We start from the raw sequence: 18,211 nt of genomic DNA, 5'->3' as shown, positions 1-18,211 counted from the left end.
AACTGAGACGAAAACAATGATGGAAATGTGACAAAAAAGTGATGAAAAATTGATGAAAAAGTGGCAAAAATGTCACAAAAATGTCACAAAAATTTGATAAAAAATGGACGAAAAAATTACAAAAAATTGACAAAAAATGTGACAAAAAATGACAAAAAATGACAAAAAAATGACAAAAAAATGACAAAAAAATGACTAAAATGTGACAAAAAATTTATAAAAAAAATGACGAAAAAATGACAAAATGTGACAAAAATTTGATAAAAAATTGACAAAAAAATGACAAAAAATGACAAAAAAATGATAATAAAATGACAAAAATGTGACAAAAATTTGATAAAAAATTGACAAAAAAATGACAAAAAGTGACAAAAAATGACAAAAAATGACAAAAAATGACTAAAAATGACAAAAAAGTGACAAAAAAATTACAAAAAATTACAAAAAAGTGACAAAAATGAGTTGAATACTCAACAAAAAAATGATGGAAAAAAAATCTGATGACGTGAGGAAAAAGATCCTCTCGGTTCAGGCGGGACTCAAGAGGTTAAATATTTTGGGGAAATTGGGGTAAAAACATGTAGAAAATGTTTAAAATAATTGGGGGAAAATTTGGAGGAAAAAAAATGAAAAATTGGTTGACACGTGAACATTTCGGGATAATTGGAGAAAAAAATGTGGGAAAAAATGTTTGTGTTTTTTCTGCCATTTTGTAGTTAAAGGGATTAAATGGAAGGAAAAGGAATAAATGAACATTATTCCTCTGTTCTTTCGTTCTATATGACAAATATCTTGGTATCGAAACCAAGTATCGTTAAAGTACCGGTATCGAAACCAATGTAACGCCCCCATCATATCAAATCTAAAACAACACATTGAATATTTTTAAGTTTATTTGCAAATGCAGTCTCTGTTCTTCAGGTTTTAGTGGAGATGAACCGGTTTTTACATTCGTCACAGTTAGTTAGAAAGAGTGAGCTCGTGGAATAAAGGTTTAAAAAGGGATAAAATAATCCGGAACAGGTGAGTGATTCTGACTCAGTGATTTAATGTTAATCAACAAACTGGCCTGAGCTTGTTCTTCCTCAGGCTCCAGATCAACACTTTTCTCTCAGTGTGGTTTGTAAATTCTCCTTCACGCTTTTCCCCTGTCCCACAGTTGGATAAAAGGCCTAAAAAAAAAGAGATATTTTTGACACTTTGTTAAATGACTTGAATTGAGGAAATGTTTCTTGTTTTGAGCGGTTTTCACTCATTTAGACACTTTTCCTGATCGGACCCAGTTTACTTTACTCTCCAAATTCTCCAAATCTAAAAGCTTCTTCAAAACAGAGGCAAAAAACGAGAAGAAAATGAGGATGTAAACGCAACAAAACAAACGCTAAGAATGACAAAAACTCAACAAAAAAGGCAAAAAAACAGCAGAAAAAAGACAAAAATCCAGCAGAAAAAAGACAAAAAAACAGCAAAAAAAAAGAAAAAAAAGACAAAAATCCAGCAAAAAAAAGACAAAAATCCAGCAGAAAAAACACAAAAATCCAGCAGAAAAAAGACAAAAATCCAGTAGAAAAAAGACAAAAATCCAGTAGAAAAAAGACAAAAATCCGGCAAAAAAATTACAAAAATCCAGCAGAAAAAACACAAAAATCCAGCAGAAAAAACACAAAAATCCAGCAGAAAAAACACAAAAATCCAGTAGAAAAAAGACAAAAATCCGGCAAAAAAAAGACAAAAATCAAGCAAAAAAAGACAAAAATCCAGCAGAAAAAAGACAAAAATCCAGCAGAAAAAAGACAAAAATCCGGCAAAAAAATTACAAAAATCCACCAGAAAAAAGACAAAAATCCAGCAGAAAAAAGACAAAAATCAAGCAAAAAAAGACAAAAATCCACCAGAAAAAAAGACAAAAATCCAGCAGAAAAAAAGACAAAAAAAAAGCAAAAAAATGACAAAAATGACAAAAATCCAGCAAAAAAAGACAAAAAAAAAAAGACAGAAATCCAGCAAAAACGTAATAAAAAAGGGACAAAAACACAAAAGGGAAATACAAAGAAATACAAAAATAAAAGTTTCCTTTGCTTGTTTGAGGACATTTCAGACCAGTTCTAATAAGAAAGTAAAATTGCCAATGAGATGAGAACAATTTTCTTTCCCCATTGGCAAAGAAAATGACCTGAAATAAGGACGAAATGTATCGAAACGAGTCAGAAACATCTCAGAACAAGTGAAATAATCTGGGACAAATGCCCGACAACTTCTTAACCAGTCAAAACAACTAAAATGTGGATTATTGTGCTCAGATTGTGATGTTTATACTGATCTAGTGCACGTACCTGTTTCCCTGACTCTAACCGTGCGCTCTCCCGGACGCAGCTGTGGCGGCGGAGAAGGACGGCACGCCGGTGTTTAAGTTCCCGCGGTGGCGCCTGAAGGGGAAGCCGATCGCCGAGGTGGTGGAGGCGTACAGGTCCGTGGGCGCCGAGCTCAACGTCATGCCCTTCTGCTCCAGTTCATCCCCATGAACGTGATCGAGCACCCGGCGCACGGCTCCATCATCTACCACCCCTCGCTGCTGCCGCTGCACCGCGGGGCCTCCGCCATCAACTGGTGAGTCCAGGGGGAGGGGCTTACTCACGCTGACCCCTTAGCCCCGCCTTAAAGGGACTGGATCAAGTTATTATAGTATAGGCATTTATGTGATGCCACTGTGGGGACTCATTATTGTGAGAAATATACGTATTTTCTTATTGTATTTTACAAACCAGGAAGACACAACGCTTGGCTTCAGTTAGCTCCACCCCCTCTCTCTCAGTTTCAACATTAGCAGTAGAAGCAATAAGTGAAGTTACTTCACAATACAGTAATAAGGAGTTTACATCTACTTCATAAATGGCTAACACATGCGCTAACACACACGCTAACACACGTGCTAGCACACATGCTAACACACGTGCTAGCACACATGCTAACACACGTGCTAACACATGCGCTAACACACACGCTAACACACGTGCTAGCACACATGCTAACACACGTGCTAACACATGCGCTAACACACACGCTAACACACGTGCTAGCACACATGCTAACACACGTGCTAGCACACATGCTAACACACGTGCTAACACATGCGCTAACACACACGCTAACACACGTGCTAGCACACATGCTAACACACGTGCTAACACATGCGCTAACACACACGCTAACACACGTGCTAGCACATGCTAACACACATGCTAACACATGCTCCAACACACACGCTAACACACATGCTAACACACATGCTACACGCTAACACACGTGCTAACACACGTGCTAACACATGCTCCAACACACACGCTAACACACATGCTAACACACACCCTAACACATGCTCTAACACATGTGCTAACACACACGCTAGCACACACGCTAACACCCGCACTAACACACGTGCTAACACATGCTCTAACACATGCTAACACTTTGTTCAGACGCTCGGGGGGGGGGGGGGGGACAGAGGTCAGAGGTCAGTGGTTTTCCTTTGTGTTTCCTTTTGTGTTCTGCTCTGACACGATTTATTTTGAAGGAGTTTGTTTTGAGTTTGTTTTGAAGGAGTTTGTTTTGAATGACTTTATTTTGAAGGAGTTTGTTTTGAGTTTGTTTTGAAGGAGTTTATTTTGAAGGACTTTGTTTTGAAGGAGTTTATTTTGAAGGAGTTTATTTTGAAGGAGTTTGTTTTGAGTTTGTTTTGAAGGAGTTTGTTTTGAAAGAGTTTATTTTGAAGGAGTTTGTTTTGAAAGAGTTTGTTTTGAAGGAGTTTATTTTGAAGGAGTTTATTTTGAAGGAGTTATTTTGAAGGAGTTTATTTTGAAGGAGTTTGTTTTGAAAGAGTTTGTTTTGAGTTTGTTTTGAAGGAGTTTGTTTTGAAGGAGTTTATTTTGAAGGAGTTTGTTTTGAGTTTGTTTTGAAGGAGTTTGTTTTGAGTTTGTTTTGAAGGAGTTTATTTTAAAAGTTTGTTTTGAAGGAGTTTCTTTTGAAGGAGTTTGTTTATTTTGAAGGAGTTTGTTTTGAAGGAGCTTGTTTTGAATGACCTTATTTTGAAGGAGTTTGTTTTAAAAGTTTGTTTCGTATGAGTTTGTTTAGAAGGAGTTTGTTTCGTACGAGTTTGGTTCTCGTCTCTGGGGCAGCCTTAGCCGACTGGACAGATGTTGTGGGCGGACACAGATAAGAGGAACTGGTTTGGTCCGTTCAGCCACAAACTCCAACTGGTTTAAACTCCCTCACTGATAAGGACTCGCTCTTATCGGAGCGAGACGCTGCAGGGACCGTGTTTTTGAGCCGTCCTTCAAAAGCTACAAAACTCACCGTTATCATGTTTATCTAAAGATCTATTTCAGGGGTGCCCAAAGTGCCCGTTCATTCTCAATGGGAAATATAGATGCAGTTCACCTTTTGGCCACCAGCGCCAAATTGGGGGCGCTGTTTCACTCCTTTCGCAGAGTTAAGGAAACACTGTCTTGGTATTTATCAATCACAGAGCGCTGTAGCATCAACTTTAACATTTTTCCAACTTTTATTGCAAAGGTCGTTGACGTCAACAAAGGTACATGTTAAAAATTGACTTATTGAAGAATTTATGTTGAACTGACACTTTCAAAATGATCTAATGGAATTTTCTTTGAGTGAACGAATGAGGTAAAGTCACTGCAGATACAGGTGTTGTTGTTGTTGTTTACATTTTGCACTATATTTCCACTATAATTGATTTTATTTCACTAAAACTTGGATTTTGCCAGAGTTAAGTAAGGGATAATGTATAGAACGCTGGCTTTTATGAAGGTCCAAAGGTTTATTTAATGACTTCCACGACAAATAGTTCCCAAAAGTTTGCGCGTTGCTCGACGTTTGGCTAGGCTAGAAGCAGCAAGGCTAGCAGCTAGCCTATTTGCCAATAGTTCCAACTAGGATAACTATCATAGCCTCTTTAGCATAGGGACCTCTGATGCTAACTATCATAGCCACTTTAGCATAGGGACCTCTGATGCTAACTATCATAGCCACTTTAGCATAGGGACCTCTGATGCTAACTATCATAGCCACTTTAGCATAGGGACCTCTGATGCTAACTATCATAGCCACTTTAGCATAGGGACCTCTGATGCTAACTATCATAGCCACTTTAGCATAGGGACCTCTGATGCTAACTATCATAGCCACTATAGCATAGGGACCTCTGATGCTAACTATCATAGCCACTTTAGCATAGGGACCTCTGATGCTAACTATCATAGCCACTTTAGCATAGGGACCTCTGGTGCTAACTATCATAGCCACTTTAGCATAAGGACCTCTGGTGCTAACTATCATAGCCACTTTAGCATAGGGACCTCTAGTGCTAACTATCATAGCCACTTTAGCATAAGGACCTCTGGTGCTAACTATCATAGCCACTTTAGCATAGGGACCTCTGATGCTAACTATCATAGCCACATTAGCATAAGGACCTCTGATGCTAACTATCATAGCCACTTTAGCATAGGGACCTCTGATGCTAACTATCATAGCCACTTTAGCATAGGGACCTCTGGTGCTAACTATCATAGCCACTTTAGCATAGGGACCTCTGATGCTAACTATCATAGCCACTTTAGCATAGGGACCTCTGGTGCTAACTATCATAGCCACTTTAGCATAAGGACCTCTGATGCTAACTATCATAGCCACTTTAGCATAGGGACCTCTGATGCTAACTATCATAGCCACTTTAGCATAGGGACCTCTGGTGCTAACTATCATAGCCACTTTAGCATAAGGACCTCTGATGCTAACTATCATAGCCACTTTAGCATAAGGACCTCTGGTGCTAACTATCATAGCCACTTTAGCATAGGGACCTCTGATGCTAACTATCATAGCCACATTAGCATAAGGACCTCTGATGCTAACTATCATGGCCACTTTAGCATAAGGACCTCTGATGCTAACTATCATAGCCACTTTAGCATAAGGACCTCTGATGCTAACTATCATAGCCACATTAGCATAAGGACCTCTGATGCTAACTATCATAGCCACTTTAGCATAGGGACCTCTGATGCTAACTATCATAGCCACTTTAGCATAGGGACCTCTGGTGCTAACTATCATAGCCACTTTACCATAGGGACCTCTGATGCTAACTATCATAGCCACTTTAGCATAGGGACCTCTGATGCTAACTATCATAGCCACTTTAGCATAGGGACCTCTGGTGCTAACTATCGTAGCCACTTTAGCATAGGGACCTCTGATGCTAACTATCGTAGCCACTTTAGCATAGTGACCTCTGATGCTAACTATCATAGCCACTTTAGCATAGGGACCTCTGGTGCTAACTATCGTAGCCACTTTAGCATAGGGACCTCTGATGCTAACTATCGTAGCCACTTTAGCATAGGGACCTCTGATGCTAACTATCATAGCCACTTTAGCATAGGGACCTCTGATGCTAACTATCATAGCCACTTTAGCATAGGGACCTCTGATGCTAACTATCATAGCCACTTTAGCATAGGGACCTCTGGTGCTAACTATCATAGCCACTTTAGCATAAGGACCTCTGGTGCTAACTATCATAGCCACTTTAGCATAGGGACCTCTGATGCTAACTATCGTAGCCACTTTAGCATAGGGACCTCTGGTGCTAACTATCATAGCCACTTTAGCATAGGGACCTCTGATGCTAACTATCATAGCCACTTTAGCATAGGGACCTCTGATGCTAACTATCATAGCCACTTTAGCATAGGGACCTCTGATGCTAACTATCATAGCCACTTTAGCATAGGGACCTCTGATGCTAACTATCATAGCCACTTTAGCATAGGGACCTCTGATGCTAACTATCATAGCCACTTTAGCATAGCCAATGCTAACTCCGTTGCCATTGGCAGCATCATTATTTTTCTCAGACGTCCTTTATCAGAAAATAATGACCGGTAGAATGTTGGGAAATCCCATTCAAATCAACGGAGCTTCTACTTACATTGTGAAGAGCCGTGTAATAATTTATTTTAATGTAGCCTGATATTTGCATAGATACAGTGGATGCAAAGGTTTGGGCACCCCTTTAACTTTTCGACATTTTTCCATACTATGGGCTATACACATAAATATATTTAACTGAAATTTTATGTGAAAGACACACACTAAGTGACTCACAATCATGAAGTGATGGAGGCCACCATGTGGACAGTTTCCCCCACCTGAGCTGTGTCTCTCTGCAGTTCATCCAGGGTCATCACAGGCTTCTTGGCTGTGGTCAAAATAAAACCACACATTTAAACCTAGGTCTATCCACTATTTAAGTTGGAAAAATTGGAAAGTTTAAACGCTCTGTGATTGATAAACACCAAGACGCCACAACAGTGTTTCCTTAACTTTGCGAAAGGAGTGAAACAGCGCCCCCAGTTTGACGCTGGTGGCCAGAAAGTGTACTGCATCCACAATTACCTTTGAGAATGAAATGGGAGAGAGATGGTGTTAAGTTAACCATAAGGGACTCAAAAGTGGGTCACACCGTGATGAGATAAGACATGTTTTCAGGGAAAGGCTCGCGACCCACCGGTTGAGAACCACTGGTTGAGATTATGGTTTGTTATCAGCTAAAGTGGGTCATAAAGCTGTTGTTATCATCAGACTCTGAGTGTTTTACTGCCTCCATTTCCTCCTTCAGTCATGGTTCAGTATCATTAACTAGTTTATTCTCCTTCAGTCATGGTTCAGTATCATTAACTAGTTTATTAACCTGGTTCCAGAGACTCGTCCTGAAGTTTTAGGTGTTTTCTCCCAGGACGCTGATCCACGGGGATAAGAAGGCCGGCTTCAGCGTGTTCTGGGCGGACGACGGCCTGGACACGGGGCCCGTCCTCCTGCAGAGGGAGTGTCCCGTGGAGCCCAACGACACCGTGGACTCGCTGTACAACCGCTTCCTGTTCCCCGAGGGCATCAAGGCCATGGTGACCACGGATACACGACACACTACACACTTGTTTTACTTCTCTAACCTCTTAACCCCCGCCGGAACCGAGCACGTTTTTCTCCAGTTCAGCTTTAACCAAATCTAAAAGCTTCTTGAAAGAAAGTGTCAAAACAAGGATGAAAACGTCACAAAAACCTCACCAAAAAAGTGACACAAAAGCAGCAAAAACGGAGGAAAAAAGCCACAAAAGAGCAACAGAAAAGTGACAAAAATCAATGAAATGAAATGTCCAAAAAGTGACAAAATGCGAGGAATTTTTGTCATTTTTGTTGAATTTGTGTCATTTTTTTGTTGAGTTTTTGTCAAATTTTTGTCAAATTTTTGTTGAATTTTTGTTGAATTTTTGTTGAATTTTTGTTGAATTTTTGTTGAATTTTTGTTGAATTTTTGTTGAATTTTTGTCACATTTTTGTTGAATTTTTGTTGAGTTTTTGTTGAATTTTTGTTGAATTTTTGTTGAATTTTTGTTGAATTTTTGTTGAATTTTTGTTGAATTTTTGTTGAATTTTTGTCACATTTTTGTCACATTTTTGTTGAATTTTTGTCACATTTTTGTTGAATTTTTGTCAAATTTTTGTTGGATTTTTGTCACATTTTTGCTGAATTTTTGTTGAATTTTTGTCATTTTTTTGTTGAGTTTTTGTTGAATTTTTGTTGATTTTTTGTAGAATTTTTGTCACATTTTTGTTGAATTTTTGTTGAGTTTTTGTTGAATTTTTGTCACTTTTTTGTTGAATTTTTGTCACATTTTTGTTGCGTTCACATCCTTGTTTTCTTCTCATTTTTTGTGGCTGTTTTGGTGCTTTTTCCCCAAGAAGCTTTTTGATTAGGGTAAAGCCAAACTGTAGAAAATGGGATCCGTTCAGGTGGGAGTTAAGGGGTTAAGAGGCTAAACAAATCAATCCATTTCTCTCTAATATTGTTGCACACGAGGACGCTGATTAGATGAATGAAGCCGTGTGTGTGAAACACTGCGATACATCCACCAAGCCTGTGTGTGGCGCTGTGACGCTAAGTAGTGCCGGCCTAGTAAGCTTTATGGAAAGTATACGGTAACACCATAACCCTAACCCGAGCTCCCGATCAGGGGGGGCGGCAAGTAACAGGTGAACCCCTGCCTTAGCCGTGAGCCGCTCATTTTTCCCCCACTTTTTTCGTCACTTTTTTTCTCACTTTTTCTGCACTTTTTTCATTACTTTTGGCACTTTTTTCTCACTTTTTCATCCCTGTATTTCTAATTTTTTTCTCAAATTTTCATCACTTTTTTCTCACTTTATTCTCACTTTATTCTAACTTTTTTGCCACTTTTTTCTCACTTTTTCAGCACTTTTTTCTCACGTTTTCATCCCTGTATTCACCCCTGTATTTCAATTTTCATCACTTTTTTCCCACTTTTTTCTCACTTTTTCGTCCCTTTTTCGCCACTTTTTTCTCAAATTTTCATCACTTTTTTCCCACTTTTTTCGTCACTTTTTTGTCAATTTTTTTCTCACTTTTTCGGCACTTTTTTCTCACTTTTTTATCCCTGTATTTCAAATTTTTTCTCAAATTTTCATCACTTTTTTCTCACTTTTCGTCACTTTTTTGCCACTTTTTTCTCACTTTTTCAATAATTTTTTCTCACTTTTTCATTAATTTTTTCTCACTTTTTTGTCAATTTTTTCTCACTTTTTCATTAATTTTTTCTCACTTTTTTGCCACTTTTTTCTCACTTTTTCATCCCTGTATTTCTAATTTTTTCTCAAATTTTCATCACTTTTTTCTCACTTTTCGTCACTTTTTTGCCACTTTTTTCTCACTTTTTCATTAATTTTTTCTCACTTTTTCATTAATTTTTTCTCACTTTTTTGTCAGTTTTTTCTCACTTTTTCATTAATTTTTTCTCACTTTTTTGTCAATTTTTTCTCACTTTTTCGCCTCTTTTTTCTCACTTTTTCATCCCTGAATGAGCTTGCAGGGCTCTACTGATTTCTATGAGGCCAATAATGATAAGAATTCAGTCAGAACAGCAGCACTACAATTTCAAGCACTTTGACCAAACACTGTCACACAAATACATTTCTTTTAATGATAAATCGGGATGTCTTGTAGATTATCTGTGCAATATATCGATTATCGCAGTATCGGCGTATCGTGAGATTATCGTGAGTCATGTATCGTATGGAATCGTGAGGTCTCCAGAGGTTCGGAAACACCAAACATGACCTTCACTTTCCCGCCGCCCTCGTTATCTTCGACCCGTGACATGAAGCGTCCGAGTCGGAGTGACCTTTAATCACTTCACTGTTTGTCACACGCTGCTTCACTTCCCCCACACTGGTCACATTAAAGCTCCCATAATGCATCACTGAGCCCGGGTCTGAGTGAGGTTCTGTTTCCCCCGTGCAGGTGGAGTCGGTGCAGCTGATCGCGGACGGGAAAGCTCCTCGGGTCCCGCAGCCCGAAGAGGGAGCGACTTATGAAGGGATCCAGAAGAAATCCAACGCTAAGGTCAGACACAAACCGGACTTAACCTGTTACCCTGTTACCCTGTTACCCTGTTACCCTGTTACCCTGTTACCCTGTTACCCTGTTACCCTGTTACCCTGTTACCGGTCATCTGAGGGTCAGCAGTTCTGCACATCCACATCTCAGAGCGTATTGAGTGGAGAGCTTACAGCCTATTGGCCAGTGTGATGCTTCATTTGAAAACCAAGACCTTCTATCACATTTCCTAACCCTAATCATAAACCTAATCATAACCATAAACCTAACCCGAGCTCCTGATCAGGGGCAAGTAACAGGTGAACCCCTGCCTTAGCCGTGTGCCGCTCACCTTTTTTAATCGCTTTTTTCTCAAATTTGCATCACTTTTCCCCCACTTTTTTCTAACTTTTTCGTCCATTTTTTTCATTTTTTCCTAAATTTTTCGTCCCTTTTTTCACTTTTTCGTCACTCTTTTCAATTTTTCCTCAATTTTTTCTCACTTTTTCTCACGTTTTTCTCAATTTTTCATTTTTCTCACTCTTTCGTCACGTTTTCAAAATTTTTGTCACTTTTTTCGTCACTTTTTTCAATTTTTTTCGACACATTTGGCTCTTTTTTCTACGTTTTTTGCACATTTTTCTAAATTTTTCATCTCTTTTTTTCTCACCTTTTCATCACTTTTTTCTAAATTTTTCTGACTTTTTGTCGCTTTTTTCCCACTTTTTCCCCCACTTTTTCATCACTTTTTCATCACTTTTCCATCACTTTTTCATCACTTTTCCATCACTTTTTTCTCACTTTTCCATCACTTTTTTCTCACTTTTCCATCACTTTTTTCTCACTTTTTCATCACTTTTTCATCACTTTTTCCCCCACTTTTTCCCCCTCAATTTTTCATCTCTTTTTTCTCACTCTTTCGTCACTTTTTTCTAAATTTTTCCCACTTTTTCGTCACTTTTTCCATCACTTTTTTTTTCCAAGCTCCCGATCAGGGGCAAGTAACAGGGGAACCCCTGCCTTAGCCATGCCCCACTCACTTTTTCACACTTTTTCCCCCTCAATTTTCCATCACTTTTTTCTTACTTTTTCGTCACTTTTTTCTCACTTTTTTCCCACTTTTTCCCCTCAATTTTTCATCTCTTTTTTCTCACTTTTTGTCGCTTTTCCCCCCATTTTCTTTCCCACTTTTCCATCACTTTTTTCTCACTTTTCCATCACTTTTTCCCACTTTTTCATTACTTTTTCGTCACTTTTTTCCCACTTTTTTCTCACTTTTTTCTCACTTTTTTCTCACTTTTTCATCCTTGTTATTTTGTACGCTTTGTTAAAGAAGCTTTTAGATTTGGGTAAAGCTGAACTGGAGAAAATGCGCTTGGTGAAACTGAGGTGAAAAAAGGTGAAACTTGCAGCACATTTTCTCCTCATATTCATGCCTCTCCTGCAGAAGTTTCACAGTGAAGTCTCTACATTTATAAAGTTTCCTGTTCAGCTGCAGCTTCTCACCTCAAACCTAAAACTTAAACTGCATAATTCTCCCCCCTCTCCCCCCCCTCCCCCCCCCCCTCTCCCTGACAAACCTGCTCATTCACCGGGTGGAATTTTCCCCCTGCGCCGCGGCCGCTCTCGCTGGCAGCCGTTCGTCAAAGAGCTCTTCAGTGGCGGCGCCGGGGTGGGGCCGTCCCGCGCTCTGATTGGCCGGCCCGGGCCACGTCTCCGAAAGCGCGGCCCACGCGGTGTTTATTCTTAGCCCCGTCAGCGCCGGCTCCACGTGTGTTTGAGCAGGAGTCGACCAGATCCCTCTGGTTCTCAGACGTGGACCGTTACGAAATCATCCCCATTCTGCCCCGAGCACGAAAGTTCAGTGTTCAGTAAAACACTCGAAAGTTAAAGGAACAGTCCTGCATCTCGCTGGGAGGACTGAGCACCGTTAATGATGCCAGGGCGCTGTCGTAGACAAGCTAAGGCTCCACTGGTGAAGGATAAATGAAAGTGTCAGAAGCAGGAACCGGAAAAACTTCTATCTTTAAGTTGAAGTTATGATGCTTTTGGTCCAGGGACAACAGTAGCATTTCCCCCCAATTTTCTTCCTTTATTTTTGACCCAATTTCTTTTACTAATATTTTCCCCATCCCCCCCCCCCCCCCCTTTTTTTAATTTAATTTTTCTTCAATTTTTTTTAATTTTCCCATTTTTTTTGGCCCAATTTCATTTTCCCCAATTTTTTGACCCAATTTTTTTGCCAATATGTTCCCCATTTTCCCCTTTTTGTTTTTCATTTTCCCACTTTTTTGACCCACTTTCTTTTACCAATATCCCCCCCCCCCTTTTTTTTTATTTTTTTATTTTTTATTTTTCCAAAAAATTTTACCCAATTTTTTTTTTCATTTTCCCAATTTTTACCCTTTTTTTCCCCCAATTTTTTGACCCAATTATTTTGCTAATATTTCCCCCTTTTAGATTTTTCATTTTTCCCAATTTTCTTTTACTAATATTTTCCCAATTTTAAAAAAAAAAAATTCCAAATTTTTTGACACGATTTTTTTACTAATATTTTCCCCATTTCCCCCCTTTTTCTTTTCATTTTTCCCATTTTTTTTTACCCGTTTTTTTTTTTTTCAACTAAAAATTTACCCAATTTTTTTTCATTTTCCCAATTTTTTGACCCAATTGTTTTGCTAATATTTTCCCATATTTTGTTTTGATTTTTTTTTAAAATTTGACACGATTTTTATACTAATATTTTCCCCATTTCCCCCCTTTTTTTTTTATTTTTTGTTTTTCCCATTTTTTTTTACCCGTTTAAAAAAAAATACATATTATTTTTTTACCCAATTTTTTTTCATTTTCCCCAATTTTGTGACCCAATTGTTTTGCTAATATTTTTTTTTTTTTCAAAAATTTTGACACAAATTTTTTTACTTATATTTTCCCCATTTCCCCCCTTTTTTTCTTCTTCATTTTTCCCATTTTTTTTACCAGTTTTTATTTATTTATTATTTTTCCACATTTTTTTACTCCATTTTTTTTCATTTTCCCCAATCTTGTGACCTCTGACCCGGGCGTCTCCTTCATTATCGCTGCTTTAAGTTAAAAACCCCGCAGACCCCTGAGCTAAAGCCCGTCCTCAGACCCCTCTGTTTGTGTCTCAGGTGGACATGTCTCTGTCGGCCGAGTCCATCCACAACTGGATCCGAGGACACGACAAAGTCCCCGGGGCCTGGACGCTGCTGGACGGACAGGTGAGAGTTCAGCCGCCGCAGGAAGAACAAAGTAACATCCAGCACCAGCCTGTCCCATGACCTGTCCCCCCCCCCCTCGCCCCCCCCCTCAGGCCGTGACCCTGTACGGCTCCTCTTTGCTGAGCGGCTCCGTCCCGGATGGAGAAGCTCTGCCCGTCGAGGGAGCGGCTCGACCGGGAGTCGTGTCCAAGAACGGACTGGTGCTGTTCGGCTCCGACGGGAAGGCTGTGAGTTACAGTTACTATTACTATTACTATTACTGTTACTATTACTATTACTGTTACTACAACTATTACTACTACTATTACTGCTACTATTAGTATTACTACAACTATTACTATTACTGTTACTATTACTGGTGCTGTTCGGCTCCGACGGGAAGGCTGTGAGTTACAGTTACTATTACTATTACTATTACTATTACTATTACTATTACTACTACTGTTACTACAACTATTACTACTACTATTACTGCTACTATTAGTATTACTACAACTATTACTATTACTGTTACTATTACTGGTGCTGTTCGGCTCCGACGGGAAGGCTGTGAGTTACAGTTACTATTACTATTACTATTACTATTACTATTACTATTACTACTACTGTTACTACAACTATTACTACTACTATTACTGCTACTATTAGTATTACTACAACTATTACTATTACTGTTACTATTACTGGTGCTGTTCGGCTCCGACGGGAAGGCTGTGAGTTACAACTGGGATTACTATTACTGTTACTGTTACTGTTACTGTTACTATTACTGTTACTGTTACTGTTACTATTACTATTACTATTACTATTACTATTACTGCTACTATTACTGTTACTGTTACTATTACTGTTACTGTTACTATTACTATTACTACTACTGTTACTGTTACTATTACTGTTACTATTACTATTACTATTACTGTTACTATTACTGGTGCTGTTCGGCTCCGACGGGAAGGCTGTGAGTTACAACTGGGATTACTATTACTATTACTATTACTGTTACTATTACTATTACTGTTACTGTTACTACTACTATTACTGTTACTGTTACTGTTACTATTACTATTACTATTACTATTACTGTTACTATTACTGGTGCTGTTCGGCTCCGACGGGAAGGCTGTGAGTTACAACTGGGATTACTATTACTATTACTATTACTGTTACTATTACTATTACTGTTACTGTTACTACTACTATTACTGTTACTGTTACTATTACTATTACTGCTACTATTACTATTGCTGTTACTATTACTATTAATACTATTATTACTAACACTGTTCCTACCAATGGAACGAAAAAGTGGGAAAAAAGGGGGAAAAAAAGGGAAAAAAGTGACAAAAAAGGGGAAAAAAAGCGAAAAAAGTGACAAAAAAGTGGGGGAAAAAGTAGGAAAAAAGTGATAAAAAAGTAACGAAAAAGTGGGGGGAAAAAGTGGGAAAAAAGTCATTAAAAAATTTGAAAAAAGTGACAAAAAGTGGGGGGAAAATGACGAAAAGTGGGAAAAAAAGTGATAAAAAAACGAGAGGAAAAAGTGAGAAAAAAAATAAATAAAAAAAAATAATAATAATAATGCATCGGTTTTATGTAGAGCTTCTCTGCCCAGTCCCCAAGGTCTGACGGGATTGGACAGAGCAAAGGGGGTGTGGCCTCCTTATAAAAACAAAATAAAATGGCATCTGTTCAATTCTGATATAACTTCTCTTAAAAGTGTCTCGGACTTTACTGAAGGAAATGTAGATGAGTGAATGAACTACGACGACAGCTTCTCTAACCTGTGTGTGAAGCTCAGACTCTTGTGTGTGAAGCTCAGACTCACGTGCCTTTCCTTCCTGCTCAGCTCCTGGTGAAGAACCTGCAGTTCGAGGACGGGAAGATGATCCCGGCCTCCAAGTACTTCTCGTCGGGCGAGAGCTCCAGCGTGGAGCTCACGGACGACGAGAGGAAGACGGCCGAGGAGATCCGGGTACGCTGGGCTGGAACCCGTCCCGTGTCTTTGCCTCAGACTCACACGTTCTTCATGTTTCACAGAACATCTGGAAGGGCATCCTGAGCAACGTGCCGGCGGTGGAAGACGCCACGGACTTCTTCAAATCTGGAGCCGCCTCCATGGACGTGGTCAGGTCAGGACTTAGCGAGCATCGAGCCGGGTTAAACCATCACAGTCTGGTATCGGACACAAAGGTTTAGGTTCAGAGAAGTTAGCAGAAACATCAAATCTTTATATTCAAGTTTGGATGCTGTTGGTCATCAAAAAATAAAAATAAAAAAGGGGGAAAAAAAGAAAAAAAACATGGATGAAAACAAGGCAACAACTATAATGTTAAGCTAATTTTTGGAGGTCTTAGCTTTCAAATGAGGCGTTGGCACATATCCATTCGAGAAGCTCTTTTTTAAATTTTTCCCAATTTTTTGACCCAATTTTTTTTTTCAGTTTTTCCAATTTTTTGACCCAATATTTTTACTAATATTTTCCCTATTTTCGCATTTCTTTTTTTATTTTTCCCAATTTTTTTGACTCAATTTTTTTTTTCATTTTCCCATTTTTTTTTCATTTTTCCCAATTTTTTGACCCAATTTTTTTTACTAAGATTTTCCCTGTTGTCCCATTTCTTTTTTCATTTATCCTAATTTTTAGAGCCAGTATTTTTACTAATATTTTCCCTATTTTCTCATTTCTTTCTTCATTTTCCCCAATTTTTTTCCCCATTTTTTTTTTCATTTTTCCCAATTTTTGACCCAATTTGTTTTTTCATTTTTTCCAATTTTTTTACCCAATATTTTTTACTAATATTTTCCCTATTTTCGCATTTCTTTTTTTCTTTTTCCCAATTTTTTTGACCCAATTTTTTTTTCATTTTTCCCAATTTTTTGACCCAATATATTTACTAATATTTTCCCTATTTTCTCATTTCTTTTTTCATTTTCCCCAATTTTTGTACCCATTTTTTTGTTCATTTTTCCCAATTTTTGACCCAATTTGTTTTTTCATTTTTTCCATTTTTTTACCAAATATTTTTACTAATATTTTCCCTATTTTCGCATTTCTTTTTTTTATTTTTCCCAATTTTTTGACCCAATTTTTTTTTTTCATTTTTCCCAATTTTTTGACCCAATTTTTTTTACTAAGATTTTCCCTGTTGTCCTATTTCATTTTTCATTTTCCCCAATTTATTTTATTTTTTCCCCCCAATTTTTGACCCAATTTTTTTTTTCATTTTTCCCATTTTTTTATTTTTCCCAAGTTTTTGACCCATTTTTTAGTAATATTTTCCCTATTTTCCCAATCTTTTTTTCATTTTTCCCCATTTTTTGACCCAATATTTTTACTAATATTTTCCCTATTTTTTCATTTCTTTTTTCATTTTTCCTAATTTTTCGACCCAATTTCTTTCCATTTCCATTTTTTTCCATCATTTTTCTACAGTCAAAGATGTTTTTCAATAGTGTTTTCCTGTTCACGTTATATGAGTTTGACACCCCTTGTACTAAAGGTCATTTTCTCCTGCTCTGTGATACGTGTGTTCAGTGGTGACGTCACAGCTCGACTTCCTGGTTCACAGACGTGCGAGAAACTACAAAAAAACTTTTTAAAACCACAATCAATATTTCTGAAACTCAACAGAGAGTTACTGAACAGACTTATTTATCAGAACCATGAGTCAAACATGCTGAACCTGCTGCTAGAAAAGTAATATTTACCAAAATCGCTACATACGGGTTTAGCGGAGATAAATGCTAACGCTACGCTAACCCCGGAAGTACTGACTTTAGTATTTACAACTTTTTTTGGCAGTAATTGCAGCATTTTTGGCTAATGAGTCTGAGAAATAAGTAGGTTCAGTGACTCTATGTTGAGTTTCACAAATATTTATGTTTTTTTTAAAGAGTTTTTAATGTTTTTTCTCACATATTTGCCGGTCTGTGAGGACCCGGACTCGGAAGTCGTGACGTCACACTTAACAAAGGCATAGAGCTGTTCCACGGCTTTTTTCTCCACTTTTTACACTGTTTTTAGCTAATGTTAGTCAATGGAAATGTTTGCTAACAGCTGCAAAGATGGCGGATCTCCATGGTAACTGTGGAATTTCCCGAACTCTACATGTTCTCCAATCTGTATCGACATGAATTGTATCTGAATGTGTGACAGAAAACCACACTTTTACAAATTCTAAAATCCAATCAAAGCTACGCTGTATTTTCTTCCTTAATTTTGATCATCGTGAATTGTAAAATGGCAATCTTCGTCCTCACAGTAATCGCGATCGATCAAATGAAGTAGAACTCATTAGAACCTCCTCTGTGCAGGCTGGTGGAGGAGGTGAAGCAGATATGCCCGTCCGTGCTGCTGCAGAGCGAGGACGTGTACATGGCCTCCACCTTCCAGGACTTCATCCAGATGTTCGTGAGGAAACTGCGAGGAGAGGACCAGGAGGAGGAGTTCATCGTGGACTATGTGAGTGTATTTGTGCCCCTCGCTGGTTGGACTGGGCAC

The 18,211-nt window shown here is 38.3% G+C and overlaps 1 protein-coding gene across 1 annotated transcript in view; it reads left to right on the top strand.

Annotated features, from left to right (window-relative positions):
• Positions 1-18,211, top strand: part of aldh1l2 (aldehyde dehydrogenase 1 family, member L2) — a 35,015-nt gene that overhangs the window by 2,602 nt on the left and 14,202 nt on the right. Inside the window, 9 exon segments of the mRNA XM_079581324.1 lie at positions 2,374-2,502; positions 2,505-2,607; positions 7,817-7,982; positions 10,394-10,495; positions 13,621-13,710; positions 13,803-13,937; positions 15,557-15,682; positions 15,748-15,839; positions 18,025-18,172. Coding sequence (XP_079437450.1) covers positions 2,374-2,502; positions 2,505-2,607; positions 7,817-7,982; positions 10,394-10,495; positions 13,621-13,710; positions 13,803-13,937; positions 15,557-15,682; positions 15,748-15,839; positions 18,025-18,172 — 1,091 coding nt within the window.

This window comes from Gobius niger, assembly GCF_951799975.1.
Source record: "Gobius niger genome assembly, chromosome: 22".
NCBI classification, from domain to species: Eukaryota; Metazoa; Chordata; class Actinopteri; order Gobiiformes; family Gobiidae; genus Gobius; species Gobius niger.
This window is presented reverse-complemented; position numbering and strand designations above follow the sequence as displayed.